Genomic DNA, 27,434 nt, shown 5'->3' with positions numbered 1-27,434 from the left:
GAATACTACTCACAGCAGTTCAGGAGAACTGCCAGCCGGCCGCGGCTGAACTCCGTCTGCCGGGACAAGGTGAGTATATTTTTTTTTTTATTTTTACACATTTCTGGATGAATTTCAGGGAAGGGCTTATATTTTTAAGCCCTTCCCGAAAATTCATCCCGCGCTCGCCGGCAGCACATTGCTTTCAATGGAGCCGGCTGTATTGCTGGCTCCATTGAATTCAATGGTCAGTGCTCGTTTAATCGAGACGAGTACCGCGTGGTGCTCGTCTCGCGTAACGAGCATCTCGAGCACCCTAATACTCGAACGAGCATCAAGCTCTGACGAGTATGCTCGCTCATCTCTAATGTCGATGTTTCACATTACAAAATCTGTAGCAAAGTCCAATACAGTACAAGCGATACAGGGCTCCTTCACATGGGCGTACGTGTAATTGCATGCAATTTTTTTTTTGCGGGCGTATGTTACTATACCTTATGCATCCGCAGGGCGTGTCTTTTTGTGCATTTAGCCTAATTAGTGCCAGATTGGTTCTTTTTCTTGGAGAATTGCGCCGCGTACTTCACATCCCGTTGTGCACTGGGGACCTTTGATGCACCAAACTAGAGCAATCAGCGTTTTTTTGTGCGCATAAAACAAAGAAAAGAGAAAGAACCCATTTAAATCAATGGGTATTATTACGCCCGCGTACGAACCCTCAGGTTTACCAACCCCATTCCATATTATCACAGTCCCGGTGGGAAGTAGGATATAACGTGATATCACCGGACCGTGTGGTTGCGGGCACAGAAGTCTATGAGCCCAGCTGCGGGATGGTGGCTATGGTTGACAGCAAGGCTCCCCTGGGTACTTGGATCCTGGCTGTTTAATAACAACAGGGTTACGGACTATGTTGGCGGTAGATTCTCTTGGCATAGCATGGAGAATGGGCCAGTAGCTGGTGATGTGGCATGTGAACAGGATTGTCGTGAACAGCAGAATAAGCAGATTTGGTTATTTCTGGTAATTCTAGTTATGTCAGCGGAGAAGGAAGGAGTACGCTTGTCCTGCTGTCAGACTAAGAACAGGGATTTGGTGGCCCGTCCTACTGGACAACGGTGGGGGTTCCTGGACGGTGGAAGTCCATCTGACATACTTGTATAACCTGTTTAATTGACGAGTTATAACAGTAAATAAGGGGTTGTCATTGGGAAACCCGTATAGTTCAGATCCCTTTTTGCAGGGATTGTCCGAACTGATATTTTTTCACTTTACTCCAGCCCCTACAGATGGGGGTACATATATTAGTATGGTGGCTGTCATTAGTGGAAGTTTTTTTTTTTTGCGTAGCATCATGCAGTTCAGCCAGGTTCACACATCTCACGGATCACTACTACCATGTTTCCCTGAAAATAAGACCCTTTCTAATATTAATTTTTGCCCCAAAAGAGGCACAAGGTCTTATTTTCGGTAGATGTCTTATTGTACTTGCCTAACAGGCTTGGTTCGCGGCGCCTCTTTCCCCCTCCGCTGTTCTCTGGAGCTCCAGTGCGCCCTGCAGTCCTCAGCCGCCCACAGAAGATCGCTTCCTGGTTACGGGATTTATAAATTCCGCCTCCAAGAAGCGATGGCTCTGATTGGCTGAGCAGTGCCTGAGAAACAATCAGTGCAGCGCTCGATGAGTCAATGCAATGGCTGTGATTGGTTTATCCAGCGCTGCATTGATTGGTTCTCGAGCGCTGCTCAGCCAATCAGAGCTGTCGCTTTCTGGAGGCGGGATTTATGAACCAGGAAGCGATCATCTGTGGGCGGCTGAGAACTGCAGGAAGCATGCTGGAGCTCCGAAGAGCAGCAGCAGGGACAAGGACCGAGTCTGCTATGTAATGTATAGCTTTTTTTGTTATGTAATGCAGCTAGGGCTTATTTTCAGGGCAGGGCTTATATTTCAAGCCTCCCTGAAAATGCCCCCAAAAAACAGGGTGGGGCTTATTTTTGGGGAAACGGGGTAGCAACCAGTCAGTCACATTCTATTCTTTCAGCAGCATGTAAAATAAATACCAATCTTTGGTTGTCATGAACCACAAAACTGCAGTTTCTTTGAGCCTAGTCGTGGTTTACATGGGTTAATTTTTTTTACATTTTTATTAGTCAAGCTTTTTAGCTATAATATAAACTATGCTACCAAAAGTGATTGGACACCTGAGCAAGACTCAAAAATAGTATTTATTTACATATGTTACTATTCAGGAATTTCCTTTGGCCGTGATGACATTGGATACTCTATGTGGCATACTTTCTACTAATATGTGATACACTTCATCTGGTATTTCCCTCTATTCATCCTGTAAATGTCTGGCGAGTTCTCTCAGAGAAGATGCATTGGCCAGTTCTATGATAATGCAAGCAGCATCTGTGTTGGCAAGTTAAAGGGGTTGTCTCATGAAATCAAGTGGGGGTATACACTTCTGTATGGCCATATTAATGCACTTTGTAATGTACATCGTGCATTAAATATGAGCCATACAGAAGTTATTCACTTACCTGCTCCGTTGCTAGTGTCCCCGTTTAAATTCGCCGTCTTCTGGCGATTTTAGACGCGCTTGCGCTGTGCGGTCTTCTCCGTGGTGAATGGGGCCACTCGTGCCGAAGAGCTGGTCCTCGTAGCTCCGCCCCGTCACGTGTGCCGATTCCAGCCAATCAGGAGGCTGGAATCGGCAATGGACCGCACAGAGCCCACGGTGCACCATGGGAGAAGACCCGCGGTGCATCGTGGGTGAAGATCCCGGCGGCCATCTTGGTAAGGTAAGTAAGAAGTCGCCGCAGAGCGGGGATTCGGGTAAGTACTAAACGTTTTTTTTTTTATCCCATCCCTTGTGTTTGTCTCGCGCCGAACGGGGGGGCCTATTGAAAAAAAAAAAAAAAACAAGTTTCGGCGTGAGACAACCCCTTTAAGCAATGGAAGAACGTTTTATGCAGTGATGAATCGCGCTACTCCATCTTCACATAATATAGGGTGTGGAGGGCGCCTGGAGAGCGCCTTCTGCCTGAATGTGTTGTGCCAACCGTTAAGAGGTTCTGTTATGGTCTGGGAATGTTTTACATGGCATGGTCTCGGTCTGATGGTTGTAGTGGCAAGAACACGAAGGTGTACCCTGACATTCTACACAATAATGTGCTGCCGATAATGTGCCACTACATTGGGAATGGTCAGCAGTACTTCCAACAAGGCAGTGAACCGTGTCACACATTCAATGCTGTTTATGTAGGTTTGAGGATATGGATATTCCCAACCTGAAGCTATTGAACATCTCTGGGTTGAACTAGAATGTCTGGTCAGTAAACATGAACAGCGTCAATCTTCTTTGAGAGAACTTTCCAGATGTTTGCAGGATGAATGGAGGGAAATACCAGCTGAAGTGTATCAGATGTCAGTAGATAGTGTACCACAGAGAGTATCCAATATCATTAGGGACAAAGGAGCCCCACTAAGTAATAACATATGGAAATTAATACTCGTTTTGATTCTTGCTCCAGTGTCCAAATACTTTTGCTAGGATAGCATATAACATTGTTATAAAATATTTCCCCACTTCTCTGGATGCAGCTGATCAGGGTACACAGTAGATATTTTCACTGTTGTCTTTGGTCCATCCAGGATTTAGCATTTCTTACAAGCTTCATGCGTTTGGCGTGCTGTAGATCCTCGTTGTTGGGATCTATAATAGGGCGCCCATAGAAGTCCGTGGGCTCACTCTGTACCTCCCAATGCCTTCTATTTCTTATGTAGGAAAGCGGAATATTTCTCAGCATTCGAGATAAGAAAACACTGTTGCCTGCACCGTCACATGCTGTATTGTCAAGGTGTTCTTCCATAGAAGTATTGACTTTTAGGGAGCATATGGTGCAATACAGCGGAACGCAAAGTGTCTGCCAACGTGCTGTGGAGGTGCGACTGGTCCCTCGCTGTCTGAAACTATCGGCACTAAGTAAAAAGTAGGAACGCTCTCGGAATTGTAATGCCCAGTTTTGAGCTTTTACAAAGGAATTACAGAGAAAAGCACAATCTCGAGTTTTAAGAAAGGATGTTCCAATATTGATATGTTGTACTTCCCACATCACACCCGTCGGGAGATGCTCTTCCCTCCATGACATCACTACTAGTATTGGAAATATTTAACATTGATTGTGTGTTCTTGTAAATAGTTAACCTTCTTGGCTTGGTCTTGATGCCTGGCATAGTTTGAGAATCAGCGAAGGAAATTGAGATTTGGAGTAATGAAATGGGGAGCAGTGAATCAGTCCGTTAAGCTTGTGCGCTATGAAACTCGTTGGCATGTCCAGGCTAGCAAGTCAGCCAATCAAAACACTCCTAATTGTGTTCTTTCTGGCTGCACGGTCTTATAATTTTAATGAGATATGGCTTTCTGGAGCCACTGAGTTCTCGACTGTGCGATCTGCTTTCTTGCTATTGATATTTTGCAAGAGCCCATGCAGTAGTTAATCATCTCAGGGAAATTTCTCACAGTTTTACACATGGAGAAACAGAAATTTATGCTCAGGGAATAAAATGCCCACCTCTGAAATTATCAACGTGTTCCTAACCCCCCCCATTAACGATTCCTGCTCCGGATGAGAATATTTGAAAGTGCTTCTACACCTAAATCGTATTAATAATGTGTTTTCGAGATGGAAAATGACAGTATGACTGTTGCCAAGCAGTTTTTCACGGTGGCTATTGGCACATAGTGCCAGTCTAGCTTTGAGCAAAATGGGCAAGGTATTTGAGACAAATTGGCCTTATTGTTATGTATCATACCAGAATAGTGGGGGCTCTCTATACCATGATCAGATTGACAACAGAGTAAACCGTGGGTACTTGTACATGGGCCGATAGTCACCTAAGTAATCGCATAAAAGAGTGACGCAAATGCCGTTCCATGTAAACAAGTGAGGTCAAGTAAGTTAGAATTGCTGACTTGTTCGAGTCACTTGGTTTTTTAGTTTGCCTAAAACCCAAACTGTTGGGTGCTTGTTTGACTGCCAGCTATCTTGCCTGACACCCCTGAGCATGTATGTATTCTGGATGCAGAGATGGGAGTAAAGCCCTGTTTATACACAACGATTATCGCTCAAAATTCATTCAAGCGATAGCTTTTAAATGATCGTTGCATGTAAATGCTTCCGTCTTTCACTCTGAGGCTGAACAATGATTTTTAGGTGTGTATAAAATTCATCGTTCAGCCAGAGAGAGATAGTGGGGACCGCACGCTGTGTTCTCCAATGCAGCAGCTGATTACTTTGTATTCAGCTGACTGCCTGAGGCAGCCCATGCTAATACCATGTAACTGAGTGCAAAGTCCAGACCACATGCTGGGATTTGCAAACAGCTGCTAGATGCTCATTTACATGCAAACGAAACTGACAAAGTGCTAATGGTCATTAGTGCCTATTAGTACTTTATACAAAATGATTGCTAGAACTATCAATCTTACAATCGTTTGAAAGGTTGTCTTTGCACATAAATGAGCCTTTAGCCTTTAGATTCTAATCTTCCTTGCCATCTGCAATCGGGGGAGTGTTTAGCAACCACAATGTACATTAGATGATCTTTTAGACCCGTTGAAATTAGCGAGTTCGGTCACTCAAAAACTAATGTGTTTGGCCAGTCCTGATCTTTACTCTTGAACCCCCCCCCCCCCTTCCTGCAAGAAATTTGGGACTTTGTTGCCAGAAATTCCCAGATTCACATCCCTCAACCAATTTATGATTGGTGGCAGCTATACAGTCAATGGACTGAAAGTAAGAAGTCGTAGTTGGAACAAAATAAATATTCTTAGCTGAGAAAGCAATTGGGAACATTTCCTGAAGTTTAGTAGTTCGAGTCTACGAGCAGGGCCAAGGAATTAAACCAAGTGTTGAAGAGATAACCATATGTCCTAACCTGGGATGAAGCAGAAACCAAAGTATTAACTGAAAGCATCCAACAGAAAGCTGCAAGTTCTCGGAACACTAGAGTCAGAAACGAGTAGCAACTTAGGCAGTAGAGGAAGGACTAGTCGGGAGCATATATAGGGCTTTATGAAGTAGTTAGTATGAGTAACATTGCCACAGCAAGGTGACACTGACCATCACGAATGGGTCATGTAAGGAGGTGAGAAGGGTGCCATACAGTCTGACAAATAATGTTGACCAGTAGAACTTCCCTAGCAATCAATATGGCTTAGTTTTAATGGAGTGGCTGCGGATATTTTTGTATCTTGACGCCACCAGGAACAACTGGTAGAGTCAAGATTGACAGGGAGGTGACGCCCCCTGTACCTGATTGGCTGGACATCTGGCTTGGCAGCAGGTCCTGGCAGCCCAGTAAGGTCATGGTGCAGCTGCAATCCAGGGTGGCCTGCACCTCCGTTGCCTCCTGGCCGCAGCTCCAGGTGTGCATTGGGACAGTTGAAACCCCTTCCCTGCTGGGCTTCGTGCAGAAGCCGGCACCCTGCTCTGTGTTGAAGCACACCAGGGTCACCAAGAGGGAGGCCACAGGGCCGTGAAGCGGGTTTGCCGGCGGCGCCGCTGAAGGTACCCCCCCTCCCAGCCGTGTTTGCGGTCGGCAGCAGGGAGGACACAAACTCACAGATGCCGTCCATCCATAGCAGCACAACAGCAGGGAGTCGGCAGCGGCGCCCTACACTTTCTGACATTAGGAGAGCAGGGAGGCTACAGCGGCGGGGGAATCACAGTTATAGGCATCGGGCCGCAGACAGCAGAAGGAGGAGGACAGCTTGGAGGCCGGGGGACAGTTGGTTAGCTACTGTAACAGCGCTGCAGCAGAGCGCCGGCTAACACACACGGAGGCAGTTTACCTACTTCCAGGGCCATCACCTCTTGAGCCAATCAGGAGCTAGGCGTCTGATAGCAGCGTTCCTCCTGTCAAACCCCTAGCTTCCGGTGGCGTCAAGATACAATAATACTGTGGCTGCGCACATGCTCGACTCAGTGCCCTTGTCCTAGTGGTTGGTGGGGGTCCTACCAGTGGCACCCACATTGATCATACAAGTATCGCCTATCCTTTGGTTTTGCTAAGTATGAGCTACCATAGCAGCGACTGTCCTTTATAGCTAATAGAGGGGTGTACCGTGCTGCGGACCGCCCTCTATGTCGTCGGGTATGTGGTCAGAGGTTGTCCTGAATAAGCAACCCTATGAAGGAACTTCAGGTGATCTAATATTGTACCCCTGATGCAAAACCAAAAACCACTGTGTGCCTATTCTACAGTATCTCTGAGTCATGAGAATATATTACGTACTTAGTAATTTCTTCTTCACCCTCTTCAGGAGATTGCCTTCTTTTCAGATGTTTATTTTAGAAGCTATCCAATTCTTCTTCTGATTAATTAGGAAAGCATTAAGATGTAATAGATTCTGCTATAAAATTGTCTGCCCGACTTTTCCTCTCGGTTGGCAAGTGAACATTTAATCATCAATATATCTAACAAACATTTTTACTTTGAAACTTCTATTAAAATTGCTTAAGACTAATTTTCTTGGTCTTGTAAATCAATTTAATAAGACCAAAAATGCAATACAGACTGTAAGTTATTAGAAAATGTCTTCTACTTAGTCGGGTGAAGTATATAATGAATTTTCTATCTGTTAAATATCTAGGAACATGTATATTACTATCAATATGATAAATTGTCTTCGTCTTGGAAAAACAAATATTATCCTTAGGGGTTTTTAGCTCCTCACAAAGCCGCTTTGTATTTCTGTCTAGTGTTGGAAAACCTTGACAGATCTTCAAGTAATTCAAACCACAGAACAACTTTACTTAACAAAGCGGTGGTAATTTAGTTTTTTTTTGTTGCTGCGCCAATGGGTCATCACTGCCATCCATCTCCATGTGTTGACCTCTAGTATTGCTGATGTTTTAGTCCATTGATTTTTGGTATTTCTTAGAAAATTGATCTGCCCTTTCACAAATGTGGGTGGAATTAGACAGTATATAATTACCGTCTTACCATATACTTCCGTTATTGATTACGATTAATAAAGACATTTTATAACTGTTCTGCCTGATTAGAATACAGAAACAGGTAGCTGTCTTACCAGTTCACTGAGATACATTAAAGGGGCTCCCTTCCTTAGGGGGCCTTTACACTGGCGAGAAAATCGCGCAATATGCACAAATCTTGCGCAATTATGAACCCCATTCTTTTGAGTGGAATCATACACACGAGCGATGTTTCGCAGTGTGGATAGAAATCGTGGCATGCTCTAACTTTTCGCGTTTCTCGGAGTGCATCGCCCATTGATTTCAATTGGACCTTTTAATGCTTTGTGATGTGCATGTGAGTGCGATGCAAGGTTTCCCATTGAAATCAATGGGAAATGTTTTGGATCCTGTACCGTGAGTGAAACTTGTGTGCGAGGATCAGAACTTCATAGATGGGAGGCGGTTTTGCCTGAAAATCGCCTTACATCCATGGGTAAATCACACATGCACGAGCGAGATATCAGGCCGAGTTTCAACGCATGATATTGTGCTAGCCCTTGTGCAAGTAGCCTGAGGGTGTATTAACATGTTGTTGTGTGTTTTTTTTTTTTTATTTTTTTAAAAAATTTTTAAAATCCCGTGCGAGTTCTGTCCGATCTCGAAACAGACAGAACTTTCCTTGGAAAAGAACATATTAATTTGAATGGGGTTGTCATGGAATATAAAGTGTTAAGTTTAAGAATGCTATAAGTGTATGTTTCTTACCTTGTATTGGACTATTGGCCCTTAAATAGAAGACTAAAACCTATGCCTATTTTGTAGTGTCAGTAACTAAGATTTTAAGATAAGAAGTCAAATTAAATAAGGCTAAGCTATGTTAACAGAGAAGACACACAACTATAGCAGAAATATTGTCTAATGCAACAGCAATATCCTGACTGCAGTGATTTCCATGTCTAGATGAGCCTTAAGAGCTTTGAGACTATTTGGTAGATGTCAATAAGCCTTATGATCAATAAGCTTTGTCACCTATGTAACACTAATCTTTGTACCAAGTAACTCTTGAATACGCCCTCGTCTTTCTGTATAAGTGTTGGTAATGTTGATGATAAAGTAGAATTCATTGAGTTCTCATGGAGAAGTGTCTTGACATAACATGGAGTAATTTCATGCTGTTGATAGATAGTTGCTAGCAAATCTTCTCATCACGGGCTTCCATATCTACCAGTTTGGCACCTGGCAATGAGGTCATCAGATCGGTGTGGTCCGATTAACAGGTTCATTCACATGAGCGATTTTTCTCTAGGGCCAATAGTTAGAAAAATTGTTAGATGTCCTATTCTTGTCCGATTCTCTGATGAGAATCGCACAAAGACCAATGCAAGTTGTGCCCGAAGATCTGTGTCAAAGGCATGAATACTACCTAAAGTAATTTGGATCCACTCGTTTGTGAGTGATCATAACATAGTTGGTCAGCATGAGTGAAGAAGAACCATTATCAACCATACAGCTCTTGTATATCTTATGGTGCTTGTAGTCATACTTACCAAAGGCATTGCTGCTGATCGCATGATTCATACAGGAGCTATGGCTCGGAGACAACAAGGAGGCTTCTCGCCTATCAGATCAAACAACTTTGCAAATTGTTGTTGCCACAGTAGTTTCAAGAGTTCTGGCATGTAAGTGCAGTTTAAATTTATTTTTGGAAAATTCTCTTTAGCGGGGAGGGATAAGCACATTGCAGTGTAGCTAAAACCTTTCATCCCTTCTCAGCCCCAAGGTACATGCCCAGCTTGACTTTGAACTGAAGACCAGAGTAATCGGCGATACATTGGTTATTATGGGATTTGTCTAGAAACCACACCATGCGCCATGTGGAGCCTAAACAGCCAGGCTCTAGTAGCAAGCACACTACCAGTCTACAAAAAATGCTTAACTGAGTTGTCTAATATTATGGAAGCATTTCTAGACCGTATTGAAGCTAATAAAGGTAGCCCCAAAAAGCAAAGAGCTCTGGATCACCGTTGCCCATTCCACCTTATGCAGTTGTTTAAAATCCAACAATTTCAGCTCAATGGGGGTATAACTCTGCACCCTTGCTGATCAACTGATTGGAGAGGCCACAGTGATTCACTGGGACAACACTGTTTTGAATTGTAGTGCCGGGTACGGTCGGTACTAAAAGTTTGGAACTGGGCCAGGTAAAAAATAATGAGGGTGCCGCACTTGCCAGAGCACCATGGCCCATTCAGACTGCTCATTGGCAGGGTGCCAGTTAGCTAATATCCTATCCCTAAGCTATCCATTTTAAAGGACAGACTGACCCCTTTAGAGGGTCACTCCGGTAATTTACATTTTTTTTTTAAATTCATTATGTAACTAGTCCCCCAGGTTATATAAGTTAGCTAGTATTACTTTGGTTAGTTATTCCTCTCTATCTGAAACTTCTGGCCTCTTTCTCCTTAGGTGGTCATATGATTTACTTGGGTTTATTTGTTTTCAAATTAATCAGTTTTCCAGTCGTCATAACTCCTGTGATGGGCTCTACCATACAAACTCTTAAGAGGGGGCCCCAGTTACTCCTATCACAGTTACTGGTGATGATCACACAGCTCCTAACACACAGTTATAATAGAGGAGATCACAGCTCATCGTCCTGACTGTATTCTTATGATCTGTAGCTTATTTAAGTGAATATAGAGTACAGATAATGGCTGTGTCCTCCCGGCAGGTGGAGGTGGCACTGGCTCTAGCCTCTAATGTGATGTTGTGCTGATGCATCATGGTAGTGTTGGAGTATAGAGAAAGTGAGCAGGAAGAAATCTCAGTATCAAGATGGTGCCTGATAAGCATCAGACAGGAGTCTGCACTGTATGGAAGTGACTTCAATATACGTATGAGACCTTCAGAGTGTGATAGGCAATCAGGTGAGGGGTGCAAGGATTGAAAAATGTGTTTTCGCTTGAGTAGCCCTTTAATGGACAGCCTTATAATGCATCATGTCACAGCATTACACACTTAAGGCCACTCTTACCAACCAGATTTGAATTGCGGAATTTGCGTTTGTGACCTGCGCAAACGATCTGCAGTATTCCGCACACATTACAAGAATAGAACATTTGCATATGCGCTCATATGAGCGGATAGCGCTTTCCACAAGCGGGAATAAAATCGCAGCATGTTCTGTTTTTGTGCGAATTTCCCACGGACTGCTTCCATTGAAGTCAATGGAAGCCGTCCGACCCACGGCTCATCTACAATTTACATTGCGGATAGGTCGTGGGTACCCACAATGTCATCGCTTCGCGACGGCCCGGGAAAAACAAAAAAATGAAAAAAGAATCCATAATACACAAAATACAAGGAATGTGCGGCTGCCGGACGGGGACAGGGCCGGATTCCTCTGCGGGCTACTGCGTGCGAAATCGGACCCATCCGAGACCAGCCTTAGGGACTTTTTGACTATTGAAAATGGGTTATCCAAATTGCACAACCCCTTTTTGTTCTGTCAGCAGTGCCCTCTGGAAGTATAGTTATAGTCTACAGAGATCCCTTTGCACGCTCTCGAATTTGTAACAATGTGCTTTTCATGATTGCCGGACTGCTAATAGGCAACGGATCACGGGGGATTTCACTAAGGAGTTTTAGCTGCAAGAAATCTGCCATATATATTATATAATAGTAATAATCTTTATCTGTATAGCTCCAACTTATTCTGCAGCACATTTAATGCATGGGGGGGGCTCAATCGAGAGACGGTGGGTAGTATAGGAGGTATGGAGGCAGGGAGTGTACATGATGGTTGTAAGTTGAGGGCGGAGAACTAAAATCAGTAGATTTAGTATGCTGCTTTGAAGAGGTGAGTCTTTAGGGCACGTCTGAAATTCCATGCATCAGTGATTGTCTGAGTAGAGTGTTCCATAGGGTTGGTGCCGCTCTGGTGAAGTCTGGAGGCGAGCATGCGAGGTTCGTATAAGGGGGACATCTAGTCTGACCGTGTTGGCAGATCGGAGCGTGCGGGATGGGTGATGTATGGACAGGAGGGAGGTGATGTAAGGTGGTGCGGTGCCATGGAGAGCTCTATGAGTGAGGGTGATGAGTTTAAATTGAGTTCTGTAGTACGTGGGCAGCCAATGCAGCGACCAGCGTTGGTCATTGTATACTTCATTTGCATATTTAAAAGATAAAGGTACAACAATATTGATCTTGCGTATTTTACTAGGGATAATAAATCACAGTTTAATGGCTCAACACTTTCCCCAGTCTCTCAAGTTCGCTATCTTGTGGTAACTGGATTTTGTCCTGTCCTTGAAGTGGCACATTTAAGCCCTCATCGCCTCAAAAACCTCTCTCAAACCCGCTCTTACCTCAACCTCAAGTCAACAAAAATGCTAGTGCATGCCCACATCATCTCCCACCTTGACTACTGCAATATTCTTTCATGTGGCCTCCAATCTAATACTCCTGCGCCCCACCAATCCACCTTCAGCTCTGCTGTTCGGCTAATGCACCTCTCTCCTCATTAGGGCCTTTCACTCGAATTCATAATCCTTCAAAAAACCTGTTGGGTTGTGCGAAGCTGAACGATAATCTTTCTTATGTAGGTATAAAAATCTTTGGTCAGTCATTTACAAGTCCTTATGTATAAAAGGTGAATGTTAAGTCCTTCCCATTTCCTGGAAGACCAACGATTGACTGATTGAGTTAACGATGAAAAAATTGAAACCATTACCCTTGCATATAAATGGATGACATATTAAAGCAAATGACTGTCATTGTTTGCTTGTTTCAAAAATGTCTTGCTTTTTGTAAAAGGACCCTTTTCCTTTATATCTTACCCCTGCTAATCCTTTCACTGGCTACCCGTTGTCCAACAACCTGTCCACTCCATACCTCTCTGACCTAATCTCTAGATACCTCCCCACGTATAACCTCTGGTCCTCAAAGACTTCCTTGTCTGCTCCTCACACAGTTGTCTACAAGACTTCTCCCATGTAGTCCCCTTTATTCTTGGACTCGTTACCCCCAAACAATCAGTTTTCACTGTCCTTGAAACCCTGAAAACCCATCTCTTCCAAAAACCTAAAGTAACCCTACTTCCATCATACTCCCATATTGACAACTTCTACGCCTCACCTACTGCCTCCTTCCCTTGCAGATTGTTGGCCTTTGTGGGCAGGGTCCTCCCTACCGCTCATTTAGGCATGTTTCTTGTTCTTGGCTTTTTCTTTATGTAGTGAACCCCAAGTTTTCATATTTACGGCACAATGGAATTAATGGCGCTTAAAAGATTTAAAAAAAAAAAAAAAGAGACTATCGGGAGTTGAGGGACGAAACGGAGAGAACACTTTAGATATACCAATTCGCTCTACATGACAATCCTATGTTGTTAACCCTTGCTAACTCTAAGTAATGGTCCGCTCTATAAATGTAGGGGGGTCTTTTAAGCCCCTAATATCTATTAATTGAATGCACAGGATGCTTGAAAACATGGCCGTTCTTTTATTTACCTGTTCGGATGCCTAAAGGAGTTTAGTAGTCCAAGAATAAAGCAGGGGTTGACATCATTACAGCGTGAATGATAAGTTTATATGGAGTTATTATAACATTAATCAAGTTGATGGATTGGAAATATGACAGAGCTGTAGCAATGTGTAATTTCCATGCCTACTGTTCTGCAAATGTTGTTCACCTCTGCGCACACAATTCAGAAGAGTGATGCTGCATGTTTTCTAGGCCGCGCGTAACCCTCGCTGTGCCAGTCAATAACTAATTTTAAGGCTGTATTTTTATTTCACGGGTGGGGGCACGGGGAGGGGGAGTCTGTATGTTTCTTACCTTAAAGTAGGAGCCATACCCAGCAGATCAGATATCTTGCGCTGGAAGGATAAGCCCTCCTTTTTGGCAAGCAATTCGCAGAACATACAACAACTGAAAATATCACCTTGAATACAGCCGGGCTGATATATATGATTTTTACCTGGAAGAATGTGGAAAGTCTTCAGTTCTCATGATGGTAATGGCTAATACCGATAGTTCGGCAAAGTCTCACTCGTACTAAGGGAACTGTGCCAATACAACCATATTGCTTCAGTTGCATCAACTGCCAATCTTGGCTTGTGTGCATGGAGCCTATATGGTGGCATACGTACTTCTCGTCTACACCTTGTTCTCCCGTAGAATCAATGGCAGCATGCTTGCGTATTTTTATGCGCACAACCTGCATGCGCAAGAGATGTAGTAAAACACGAACAGGTGTAATTAAAAAATGCAGCGCCCAATGTTACCTTGTCTTTCATCAATCATGTCTTCCACCTAGATTGTAAGTACTTCTGCACAATACCATATGTATGCTTTATGGCCATGGATACATTGACAACCAATTTAATTAACTTGAAATGGTGGTGAAACTTTGTGTACTTAGGGGCAGCTTCATGAAATTGACCTTACTTTCTGTTTCTTTCACAGCTGTAGAACCTTGGCCAGAAAATGCTACTATTTACCAGCCACTGAAAAGTAAGTACTTGTCTCGGTCATCAATGTGTAATTAGTAGTCTACTTGTAAAATACAGCAATGGGATGTATTCATGGTCATACGTCCCATGGAGGCCTATCGTCTGCTACAGCGCTCTTGGGAAGAAGGGGGCCTAACCCTAATTGTTAGCAAAAAATGGGGTGGTGAATTGGCACAAGGGCTATGGAAAAGGAATAGGTGGGAAAACAAACTCTAGGCCCTCCTGTTTGTGGTATAATGGGGTGCATTAGGATCTTTGTACAGTGTCCTGGAAATACCGGCACTTTAAAATAGATAATAATCTTTGCTAGGAAGCCCACTCTTTGCTTTGTATGCCCCTTTGTTTATTATACACTACCGTTCAAAAGTTTGGGGTCACCCAAACAATTTTGTGTTTTCCATAAAAAGTCGCACTTATTCACCACCATGCGTTGTGAAATGAATAGAAAATAGAGTCAAGACATTGACAAGGTTAGAAATAATGATTTGTATTTGAAATAACATTGTTTTTACATCAAACTTTGCTTTCGTCAAAGAATCCTCCTTTTGCAGCAATTACAGCATTGCACACCTTTGACATTCTAGCTGTTAATTTGTTGAGGTAAGGTTGTGAAATTGCACCCCACGCTTCTAGAAGCATCTCCCACAAGCTGGATTGGTTGGATGGGCACTTCTGGTGTACCATACGGTCAAGCTGCTCCCACAACAGCTCAATGGGGTTCAGATCTGGTGACTGCGCTGGCCACTCCATTACCGATAGAATACCAGCTGCCTGCTTCTGCTGTAAATAGTTCTTGCACAATTTGGAGGTGTGTTTAGGGTCATTGTCCTGTTGTAGGATGAAATTGGTTCCAATCAAGCGCTGTCCACTGGGTATGGCATGGCGTTGCAAAATGGAGTGATAGCCTTCCTTATTCAGAATCCCTTTTACCCTGTACAAATCTCCCACCTTACCAGCACCAAAGCAACCCCAGACCATCGCATTACCTCCACCATGCTTAACAGATGGCGTCAGGCATTCTTCCAGCATCTTTTCATTTGTTCTGCGTCTCACAAACGTTCTTCTTTGTGATCCAAACACCTCAAACTTGGATTCATCCGTCCACAACACTTTTTTCCAGTCTTCCTCTGTCCAATGTCTGTGTTCTTTTGCCCATCTTAATCTTTTTCTTTTATTGGCCAGTCTCAGATATGGCTTTTTCTTTGCCACTCTGCCCTGAAGCCCAAAATCCCGCAGCCGCCTCTTCACTGTAGATGTTGACACTGGTGTTTTGCTGGTACTATTTAATGAAGATGCCAGTTGGGTACCTGTGAGGCGTCTGTTTCTCAAACTAGAGACTCTAATGTGCTTATCTTCTTGCTTAGTTGTGCAACGCGGCCTCCCACTTCTTTTTCTACTCTGGTTAGAGCCTGTTTGTGCTGTCCTCTGAAGGGAGTAGTACACACCGTTGTAGGAAATCTTCAATTTCTTAGCAATTTCTCGCATGGAATAGCCTTCATTTCTAAGAACAAGAATAGACTGTCGAGTTTCAGATGAAAGTTCTCTTTTTCTGGCCATTTTGAGCGTTTAATTGACCCCACAAATGTGATGCTCCAGAAACTCAATCTGCTCACAGGAAGGTCAGTTTTGTAGCTTCTGTAACGAGCTAGACTGTTTTCAGATGTGTGAACATGATTGCACAAGGGTTTTCTAATCATCAATTAGCCTTCTGAGCCAATGAGCAAACACATTGTACCATTAGAACACTGGAGTGATAGTTGCTGGAAATGGGCCTCTATTCACCTTTGTAGATTTTGCACAAAAAAACAGGCATTTGCAGCTAGAATAGTCATTTACCACATTAGCAATGTATAGAGTGCATTTGTTTAAAGTTAGGACTAGTTTAAAGTTATCTTCATTGAAAAGTACAGTGCTTTTCCTTCAAAAATAAGGACATTTCAATGTGACCCCAAACTTTTGAACGGTAGTGTATGCAATATGTGGGGTTTTTGGTTTGTAGGGGTTATTGTAGTTTGGTCTTTCAGTCATCCTCTTCGGTCAAGTTGTTAAAGTGGTAGGACTCCTGGCACCTCTGTTTAAAAGGGCCATGATGCATGGGTGAGTACTGCAGCCTTTTCATTGTAGACCAGGCACAGTGCTGCAGAATTTATGGTGGCTGTGCCTAGTATTGCATTTCAGTGACAATCACATTTGCATCAATAGGACTGAGCTACAGGAAGGCCAAGTGATGAATAAATGTGGCATCACAGGCCAAAGAAGAGGCCATAGCAGTCGCCTGAACACTGCTGCAACTTCAAACTGCTGACCAGTGAGGGTAATGGAAGCTGGACCCCCAACCAATCTGCTATTGATGACCTTTCCTAAGAATAGATCATCAAAGGCTCCTCCGACAAAAACGCATTTTTCTACCCTTGACTCTCTCGCCTGATTGCCTGTCACACTCTGGAAGTCCCCTCTGTATTGCAGCCATTTCCATGCAGTGCAGCCTCTTGTCTGATGCCTATCAGGCACCATCTTGATGCCGAGATTTTTTTTTTTGCTCTCACTTTCAGATCAATCCCATGATAGTCAAGGCTATACCATTTCTGCCTGCTGGGGGCAAACAGTTTAATTATTACCTATTTATATTCACCTAAATAAGCTACGAACCATAAGTATACAGTCAGGAGGATGAGCTGTGATCTCCTCTATTATAACAGAGCTGTGTGATCACCATCAGTAACTGTGTCCCCTTCTAGGCAATTTTGCAAGGTTCATTCCTTGGACTCCTGAATCGTAGTCTTAGTTGTGTAATGTCCGCATATCTTTGCCTTTTAGGCATTTGTTATATGTGTCTGAAACCCCTATAAAAACTGTTATAACGGACGCCTCAGTGCTCTATTGGCTGCATTTAACAACGGATAGCACCAATGATCGCTGACCCCCTTTGACTATGGGGTCCATCGGGATTCCACAGTGGGGTCTGTTTTGATAGGAAGGATTGCTCTGCATGCAGCGCCATTCCTCTTGTAAAATATCCAATTACATACATGACAGCAAATGTGATCAGAGCCTAAAGGGTTCCCTGCTTATTTTATAACCGCATTGAAGTGATACCGATATATATGCATTTACTTTCTATCCCCCCCTATACTGGGGCTATTACTAAATCCCAGCTGAATTTTAAAAAGCAATATTTGCCATAAGTAATAATATAATCCACTTTCACATTATTGTATCGCCGGCTGTTCCTAAAACAGTTAATAGCAAACACAATATGGTGCGGAAATGAGTCCTGGTGCGGAGAGCTCTGCGTAAGCCGGTTAATTATCAATATATGGAGTTATGTCGGAGCACCGCCTTGCAAAAATAATCTTCCCCCAAACAGGCAACAGTCTGTTACTGACTTGGTAATGTGGCTGCCGATGGCTATATAAAATAATACGGAGGCAGGTACAGTTGGCATGGTTACTGCAGAAAAAAAAGCTGAGCCAGCATATATTGGAAGTGGCATGGTTAATGGGAAAAGGGTGGGGTGGGGGCTGGAGAAGAAGGAGCTGCTGGAATACACAGGCTGGAGTGGTCCTTGCTCCCTTCAGCAGCTTTTCATATATCATCAGATTACATTATTGCCCACATTTGGTGAACTGCAGCCCGCTACAATTGTCAAAGGCTGCCAAGTAATGAAGACTAATACATGGCAGCCTATAGTCTTTTAGGCATGGGATTTTTATTGCAATGATCCTGTCATCCTTCTTTTGTCTGCGGGGCTCGGACTGCTATGTGCAATACCGGCTGCAGGGATGCTGTCAGATCACTATAGAATAGCATGCACATTACACTATATAGTGGACTGGCATGGACAGGAGTGTGTGTGTGTGTATGTATGTATGTATGTATGTATGTATGTATGTATGTATGTATGTATGTATATATATTAGGACAATCTGCTTTTTTTTTTTTTTGCCCCACTTTTTTTCATCCCGTCTCCTCTGCACCTCAGTGGAGATCAGCTGGAAAACGTTCTCTGCTATTGTGTGCCGCAGAGAAGCTCATTTGCATAATCTCTCGCTTGTCATGGGAGGGGCTACCATGCTAATTCTGCTGTAACCATTTGTACGGAATAGATATAAAGAGCAAAAAAATCTATGAAAAAATAAAGCTACACAGGCTTTTTGTATATTGGCTTGAAATCTTAAGTGCATTTTTAGAAATCGAAGACCGGGGTGATGCCATCATCTGTCATGGGCTTCTTTGTGTGAGTGCTGCCGATGGGCTAGACTGCATGGGTCCGTGCTGGAGGTCTGGACTCTTTCTGAGTGTTCAGTGCCTGTGCAGTGCTATTAGAACGTGTCTGGGTTGTCTGCTTGCTCTGCTCATTCCAGTCCTGCAACAAGCGCTATATTTGTTGCAAAGGTTCCAGTGGGGTGCTTCAGCCTAGGAGATTCCAGTGCATGTTGGTCATGATCAGCTGTGCCAGACAGGCATTCTGCGCTGGTCATTGTGGGAATCAATAGGGTGGCATCACATAAAAAAATAACATTAAGTGTGCTGTATTGTTTGAAGGGATACTTTTTTTTTGTTCATGATGGCTACGTGCACCTTCGCAACCAATTTTGTTTTGTGTATACAGCAGCTATGCAGACCTATGTGTCTCCATGGTGACAGATTGCAAGCAAACCCAGCGTCTCTTGTTTCCTCTGTCATAGGCCTCCTGCAGACGGCCGGGTCGTATCCGGCTGCGAGAATTCTCGCAGCGGGACCCGACCCAAGCGTCTGCAGAGAGCAGCGTGACACTCACCTGCTCCTGCGGTCCCGACTCTTTCATGTGCATGAGCGGAGCCGACGGCATGCCGCGATTTGTTTGCCGCGCGAGATTTCGCTCAGCCAAATCGCGTCCGTCTGCATAGGATTGCATTTGTTAACGCAATCCTATGGCAGCTTCCAGGGGCGGAAATTCTGCGGGAAATCCTGCCGCGGAATTTCCGCCCGTCTGCTGGCAGCCTTACTCCCTTCCATTTCTCACTTACAATTGGCAGGTTAGCAAGAAATATGGGACTGGTGTAAGGGTTTGTTCACACCAGAATCGGAAGGTCTGTTCAATCTCTATTGCTGATTTCTGATAGAAAACAGGACAAAATAGGGCTGCAGGCAGTGTTATTTCGTCTTGTAAATTCCGGCAAGATGCTGGACTGCTGACCGGAAATCGAACGGATCCCCCATTATACTCAGTGCGGAGCTGTTAGATTCCATCTTATGATGAAACCAATAGGCCAAGGGGTGCTGTTTTCCTGCGGCCAGACCGAAGCAGGCGAATGGAATCCCATAACGCTAATGTGAACAAGGCCTAAGTAAGGCCCACTTAGACGCAATGGTTATTGCTCAAAAGATGTCTTTTGAGCGACTTTTGAGCGATAATCGTTGTGTGCATTCAGCGCAAGCTGATCACTCAAACGTTGAGCGATCAGTTTGCACTCTGAACGGGGGATGCAGAAGACAAGCGGGGCTGTTATACAGCTGAGCGCTCCGAGCGGGATATGTAGAACACAGCTGTACAGCTCTGTTCTTCATCCCCAGCCTGTGGTCATGGGCGGGATACCGCTGAAACAATAGTATCATCGGTGTCCCGCTGTGAATTCCTGATAAGGCTTGAGCACACTGAAAGACAATGATCAGCGACAGCTTAACGAAAACTGCACAATGTCAGTGCAGTTAGACACAACGATTATCGCTGAAAACGCGGCTTTTGAGCGAATTTTGAGCGATAATCGTTGTCTAAATGGGCCTTAAGTATGACTGCAGAGAATTTTTGTATTCTGTTACCTGAGAGACACATAGTCTGCTTAAGTGCTGTATACTTAAAAGCTGTTTGCACATTTTGTCTTAATTTATTTTTTTTTAATGAATATGTTTTTGGAAATTTAAGACTTTTTGTAATTGGCTTTCTTTTAAAGTTTCTGATTGTTTGTTTGAGTTCTATGTTTGTATTGTTTTCTAAGCCGCTGCAGACTGGAGGACTGAAATATTAGTCAGTTTACTTTGACTAACCGAATTTGCTGATTCCTCCCCTAGCCTGCTCCCCTGCTGTGAGTGTTCTGTGCATTCACTGCCTTTTCCCTGAGCTATTACAGAGGGCTGTATGACAGTGTTGGGGGATGATGGAGGATAGTTCATCGGAGAAGGCTACTATTACAGAGGGCAGTAAGTCACGACAGGTGAATCATCTCTCTGTACTGCTTGAGTAGGTGTGATTATGCTACACAGCCTCTGAATGAGGATAGGGTAGGGGGAGTTGTGCTGGTGTGCATTCATGAGAAAGCTCAGTTAGGCCTCCTGCACACAGGCGGAAATTCAGCAGCGGGATTTCCCTCAGAATTTCCGCCCGTGGCCGCTGCCATAGGATTGGATTCGAAAACGCAATCCTAGGCAGACTACTGTGATTTGTCCGCGTGAAATCACACGTGGAAAACAAATCACGGTATGCTCTATTTCTGTGCAGGTCTCGCAGAGGCCCGCACAGAAATGTCAGTAGTGCCGGGCTGACTCCACTCTGCGCATGCGCCAGCTGGCTGGCAGCCGGCACATCACAGAGCCGGAGCCGCGGAAGCAGGTGAGACCCGCACTGGTCCCCCCCCCCCCCCCCCCCCGAACCAGAAACTTGAATGTAGGAAAGCCTGCAAACCAAGTATGAGACTTTCTAAATGTCTGAAAAGGAAAACACAATGCAAAAAAACAGATGGGTGCATCATATTTTTTTCTGCTAGGACTTAGTAAGGTGTATTGAGTCTTCATACGCAAAGCTTTCCATAGCCTTTTAAAATGGTAGGATATTTTTAATCAAGAGTACAGCATTTGCGAAGTAGCTTTATGTTTCTTTTGCTCTGCAGCAGCCACTGAAAAGGTAATATACTGTAGTATTACATAACTATGTAATATATGGACATGCTGGTTCGACTAGCATGGGAACCACTCTTGCTTAAAGGGCTTTTCCTCTAATAACATTTATCCCCTATCCACGATATGGGACAAATATTTCTGATTCCTAGGGGTCTGATCACTGAGAGTACCCAGCAATCCTGCTATCTCCTTATCCCGTATTCTTCATGTGAATGGAAAGGTGGTGTGCATGCCTGACCAATGCTCTATTCAGATTTATATGATGGAGGGAGATTGATGCACTCAGCAATCTTCCTCAGTCCCATAGAAGAGAATAGAACGATTGTCACACACATGGCTCACGGCTCCATTCATATGGGGAACTCAGGACGCACAGATGATGGGATTGCTGGATATCTACATAATGCAAGATTAATGCCATTCGCGGGGAAACTGCTTTAAACGGTTATTTCTATCTGATGAAGAGATTACGTTTGACTTATTTCTAGCATATGCCATTCCTTTGTGATCGATATCGGTCCAACCTCCTGGACCCCCAACTAATCTGAGAATTAAGTGTCTGCTTGTCCTCTTTTCCTATACAGTGTACTCCTGTCCACCCACTGTACAGGGAGCTTCACTATGGCCCTATATACCTAAAGGCTATGAAAACCTTTGTGCATGAAAAAATGAATACACTCCTATCTTACTAAGTCCTTGCAGAAAAAAAATGATGCACTTATCTGATTTTTTTTTTTTTTTGCGTTGAGTTTTCATATCTTTAGAAAGCCTCATACTTGGTTGTTCTACATTCAAATTTCTGGCTTTGGGTATCCTGAGATGGTCTCTTTAATGAATGAGCAGGAGCTCAGCTTTTTCTCCCTTCTTCTCTTTCAGAGACTATGTAATATAGCCAACCCTGCTTAATACTACACAGCTATCTCTCATCCTCTCTCTGAGTAGCTACTGGTCTGTTCCCCCTTACTGCAAGAGCAGAAAATGTACCCACATAGCGTTACAGCCCTCTGTAATAGTAGCTTTCTCTGCTCTCTGTCTCCTGATCTCTTCGACCATCCTCCAGCACTGTCGTACAGCCTTCTGTAAAAGCTCAGTGGGGCCGCCTGCACACGAGCGGAAATTCCGCGGCGGGATTTCCCGTGGAATTTCCGCCACTGGAAGCCTGCATAGGATTGCGTTAACAAACGCAATCCTATGCAGACGGCCGCGATTTGGCCGCGCGAAATATAGCGCAGCAAACAAACCACGGCATGCTCTATTTCTCTGCGAGCCCCGCACAGAAATGTCACTCACCCGCCGCCAGCTCCGGTCTGCGCATGCCCCGGCTGCGCGGCAAGCTGGCGCATCAAACAGCCGGAGCCGGCGGGCGATTACTCGCTGGTCCCTGCAGGCGCTCGGGTCGGGTCCCGCGGCGAGAATCCTCGCCGCCGGATCCGACTCGCCTGTCTGCAGGCGGCCGAAAGGCAGTGAAATATGCGTTCACTGCAGGAAAACGGGCTAGGGGATGAGCTGTCAGTTTACTGTGACTGACAGAATTTGCTAAGATGTCAGTCCTCCAGTCTGCAGAGCCCTGGAAAACAGTACAAGCATAGAAATCAAGCAATCATGAATGTTAAATGAAAACTAATTGCAAAATGTCTTTATTTCCAAAAACACATTGATAAAAAAAAAATTGAAGTGCAAACTGTACATTGTCCTCAAATAGGACTGTGCTGCAGTTCCTTGCATAGTTGGTGATACAGATGCTGCTGTGCAAGTAATAATAGTGAACGGGCTGCGGCAATGCTGTAGAATTGTAGCCATTTCCAGGAATGGTGGAGATCCAGGAGGTTGGCATTAATCAATCGTAAAGTGATGGCATATATTAGCAATATACCATCACTGTATCTGGGAGGAATAACCTTTCTAAATGGCTCTCTGCTCCAGCTCATAGAGTATGGTCCTGAGTGCGGAACCTATGTACTCTATGATGTCTTGTATCCTAATAGCTAATTTTGCATCATCATTTGGTCCTTAAAGGGGCACTCTTATGAAGACAAAACCGCCATCAAAATTCTCCCTGAAAACATAAATTTATATAAAAATGTAAAGTCTCTTTTCAATATTCATTGATGGGTACAGACACATTTTCTGTCCATTTTATCTGTGAAAACTTGAAACATTGAGTGTAAGTTTATCATTTTTAGATAGAAGAAGCAGTGGACATGTGAAATACATCAAATTTCCTAAATCGACAAAAAAAAAAAAAAGTCCTCCCAGTTGTAAATTTTCCTACTGTTCCATGATATCCGAGCATGTTCCCATTGTTTAATACCGGTGTGTTTTTGCTCTTCCTCAGGTGAACAGGTTCTGCTGTCTGACAATGCATCTTGTCTCGCTGTCCAGGTAATGATTTATTCTTGAAATCAAAGTTCCTCTACACTACCTTGTTAAAAATCTGCAGCTGTGATCTTCAGCTTCCCCTTGTTTCGGGTTTGCAGCCAAATCCCAACCCCTCACCTCATGAGCTCCACAAAGACCATTTCATCTTCTAACCTAGGTCATCTGCTGGGGTGAAACCATTCACTGGCGCTGACCCGACTGCAGACGTCTCATCATCCTAGGCCTATGCCTTATTTCTAGAGATAGGCAAGTCTAAAATCATCCATATTTAATATGAGAACATTTAACTATTTATCGGATGTAGCATCTGCTGCGTATCCAGACCTCATCCGTTGTTTGCTGCTGAGCTGTCAGTGGTGTTTTCATCAACTTCGACTCAATCAAAACTTCGAGGCTTAATGGTCTTCAGTCCTCTAAAACTCTTGGGATGGCCATTAACCTAACATTCTCCAGTGTTCGGGGCCTTATTTAGTTTAGTCTGAGTTCATTCCATCTTGAGGTCATCCTTTAACTGAGACAGCAGTGAGCAGGCAAAATCCATATAAGTGTATTTTAAGGTTAGGCATCGAGTCCTTCCTTGTGATCTTCTTTGCCGTGAAGAGGATTATCAATATTTCAGAAGTGTCTATAACAATAAAACCACAGACTCTAGAGATATTGCTATTAAACCATGTCTGCTGTGCACCGAGGCTGTTGTCCGTAGGTCTGTGTAATACTCACCTGTTAGGGCTCATTTAGAAGTAGTAATTATTGAATATGAATGAAAACAACCATCGTTATTGAGTAAATAGGGCGAATGTCTGAAGGTAAGTGACCGAATGATTGACTGACAAATTTAATTTGTGAAATAGATTGTAAAGTTTACGCAAAACTCTTCCTTGATCAACTTCCTGACTTGTTACCACTGAAATGTATTATTCCTAAAGCTGTCCATGGACATAAGGTAGAAGTTGGTTGGGATAGGACAACGATGTTATGTGTATGGGGGCTTCTTCAGAGATCGGATGTCGATGGAAAGAGGGATCTGCATGTTAAGTTACATGCAACATGCTCAATCCTTTGTTCCTACAGGAGATAAGCTTCTGCCTGAGGTGAGGCATGTTCTCCTCGCTTCATTGAGATAAACATTCACATTCAGCCGAACCATCAGCTATTTTATATATATGCTGGAAAACAAGCCTCATCCATGGCGTCCTCACCTTACCGGGGTTGTACCAACATTTTAAATCGCCCCTTATTAAGAATGGGGACAACTTTGATGATCGGTGAAGGACCATCACCAATCTCCAGAACGGGAATCTCTTGTCCAGTTTTGCCTGTCACTGCAGGGGTCGCTTCTTTCCACACAGTGACGTTGGCATGAAAGTCACTTTGGCCAAGAATGCGCAATCAGCGCTCCATTCATTTCAATAGGGCTGACAGAAATCCTTGAGCGGGTGCCACTTGAGATTGAAAGTGAATGGAACACTGGTGCACTTGCGTGACCAGAGCTCCATTCAGTCTCCTCCTTACTGGGGGGGGGGGGGGTGTAGTAACCACACAGTGAGGAGGAGGATGGGGGACATGGGACCCCCAATCTTGAGATTGGCAAGGGTCTTAGCGGTGACGTCCCTATTAATCAGCAAGCTGTCCCCTATGCTTGCAATATTGGTACAACCCCTTTTAACCCTTTCCAATCTACTGTCTGACGTCTGAAGACATTATAATTTAAGGCTGTACAGCTCCGATGTTGGTAGACATCCGTCGGGGGTTCTCTTACTGTATATTGCCAGCCTCTCTGCTGTCGGAGCCTATCCAACGTGTCACCTCATGCAGTACTGGCTTTAGCCAGCAGATAGCGCCGTTGTATAACGGCAGAAAAAGATTAGGCCCCCTAGGAAAACCAGGATACAAATTGGACTGAAAAGGGTTAAAGGATTTGCTGCCAAATAAGTCACCCAAGCAAGTTCAGTCTCATGCGTAGCAATGCTCAGGAGACTGAATTCAAAGCCTGCAGAAGCCTTTGCACTAATGACTCTTGTAGAGGTGATATAAGAGCCACTGAGCGCATACTATAGTAACAAAGGAATGAAAACAGGTTTTATGGAAGTTAATGACTCTCATAAAGTATTGCTACAAGTAAATATGACATTATGTAGGGCACACGATCTCCGATTCACACCCGTTGATGACTTTGGTGTAACATGAGGGGAGCAGTCAGTATTTAGAGTAAATTGTTAAAAATACCTGCCATGTTGGGTTTTTCATAAGTATCTGCCGTTCATAAGCTGTTTTATGAACGGCAGCAGTTGGAAATATACTGGTAAGGAGCAGAAATGCAGTTTGCATCTGGTTTTCTTTTGAGTCTATGGCTTGGTTCAGGTTCTCGGTAAGGACCCATTTACACTTGCGTTGGGGTTTTCAGTTCCAATTTTGTTTCTCTATTCCATTTTTGGAGACGAAGAACTGAATTAAAATGTAAATAAACTGTTCTAGGTATACTTATTGATTTAAGTGGTTTTTCAAGAAATAGAAAAACTTTCAGCTTGCTTCCATTCCACTTTTTTTTTTTAAACACATTGAAATGAATGTGAAGAAAAAAACTGGAACAGTTTGGTTCCGTTTTAATTCCATTTTTTTTTTTGCTTCAAGAATGGAACAGAGAAACTGAATTGTGGCTTAAACCCTAGAGAGGGTTGTGAATGAGTCTTAAAGGGGTTGTCTCGCGAAAGCAAGTGGGGTTAAGTACTTCTGTATGGCCATATTAATGCACTTTGTAATGTACATCGTGCATTAAATATGAGCCATACAGAAGTTATTCACTTACCTGCTCCGTTGCTAGCGTCCACGTCTCCATGGCTCCGTCTAATTTCGGTGTCTTCTTGCTTTTTTAGATGCGCTTGCGCAGATGGGTCTTTTCCCTTCGGCTCGGCACCATCGGCGTTTTGGCTCCGCCCCCTTGTACTCGTCATCGCGTAACTCCGCCCCCGTCACATGTGCCGATTCCAGCCAATCAGGAGGCTGGAATCGGCGCATGTGATGGGGCGGAGCTACGCGATGTCGCGTACAAGGGGGCGGAGCCAAAACGCTGATGGAGCCGAGCCGAGCCGAAGGGAGAAGACCCATCTGCGCAAGCGCGTCTAAAAAAGCAAGAAGACACCGAAATTAGACGGAGCCATGGAGACGGGGACGCCAGCAATGCAGCAGGTAAGTGAATAACTTCTGTATGGCTCATATTTAATGCACGATGTACATTACAAAGTGCATTAACATGGCCATACAGAAGTACTTAACCCCACTTGCTTTCGCGAGACAACCCCTTTAAGGCTTTGTTCCCACAGTGGTTTTAGAGATTCGGTCTTGGGGTTCCGTCACAGATGCCAAAGCCGCCATTGAGACTGAACCTCTGGAAGGTCCACTCGCTGTCATTAGTGTCCACATTTGGTGTCCTTTTGACAGTTATTTCATATTTTTCTGCTGTAATTGTATTGTAGATTAGTGCAGTCGACTATGCTATTCTATACGACAAATATAGTGGAACGAACAGAACAAACAGACCCCAAAGTGATGTCCACTTGACTAATGACAGTAAAGGAATCCTTTTGGTGGTTCTGTCTCCATGCCGTTTTCAGCCCCTGTGACAGAACCCCAAGCCTGAATCCCATAAGTGCCTCCCAATAGGCAAGAATTTGTGGTGCTGTAAGATTACAGCTTGCAAGA

At 44.0% G+C, this 27,434-nt stretch overlaps 1 protein-coding gene across 1 annotated transcript in view; it reads left to right on the top strand.

Annotated features, from left to right (window-relative positions):
* The window catches only part of MTX2 (metaxin 2), a 70,541-nt gene that overhangs the window by 2,773 nt on the left and 40,334 nt on the right, over positions 1-27,434 (top strand). Inside the window, exons 2-3 of the mRNA XM_066575791.1 lie at positions 14,434-14,481; positions 23,692-23,738. Coding sequence (XP_066431888.1) covers positions 14,434-14,481; positions 23,692-23,738 — 95 coding nt within the window. The remainder of the gene's footprint in view (positions 1-14,433; positions 14,482-23,691; positions 23,739-27,434) is intronic.

The sequence above is a fragment of the Eleutherodactylus coqui genome, chromosome 8 (genome assembly GCF_035609145.1).
Source record: "Eleutherodactylus coqui strain aEleCoq1 chromosome 8, aEleCoq1.hap1, whole genome shotgun sequence".
Taxonomy (NCBI): domain Eukaryota; kingdom Metazoa; phylum Chordata; class Amphibia; order Anura; family Eleutherodactylidae; genus Eleutherodactylus; species Eleutherodactylus coqui.
This window is presented reverse-complemented; position numbering and strand designations above follow the sequence as displayed.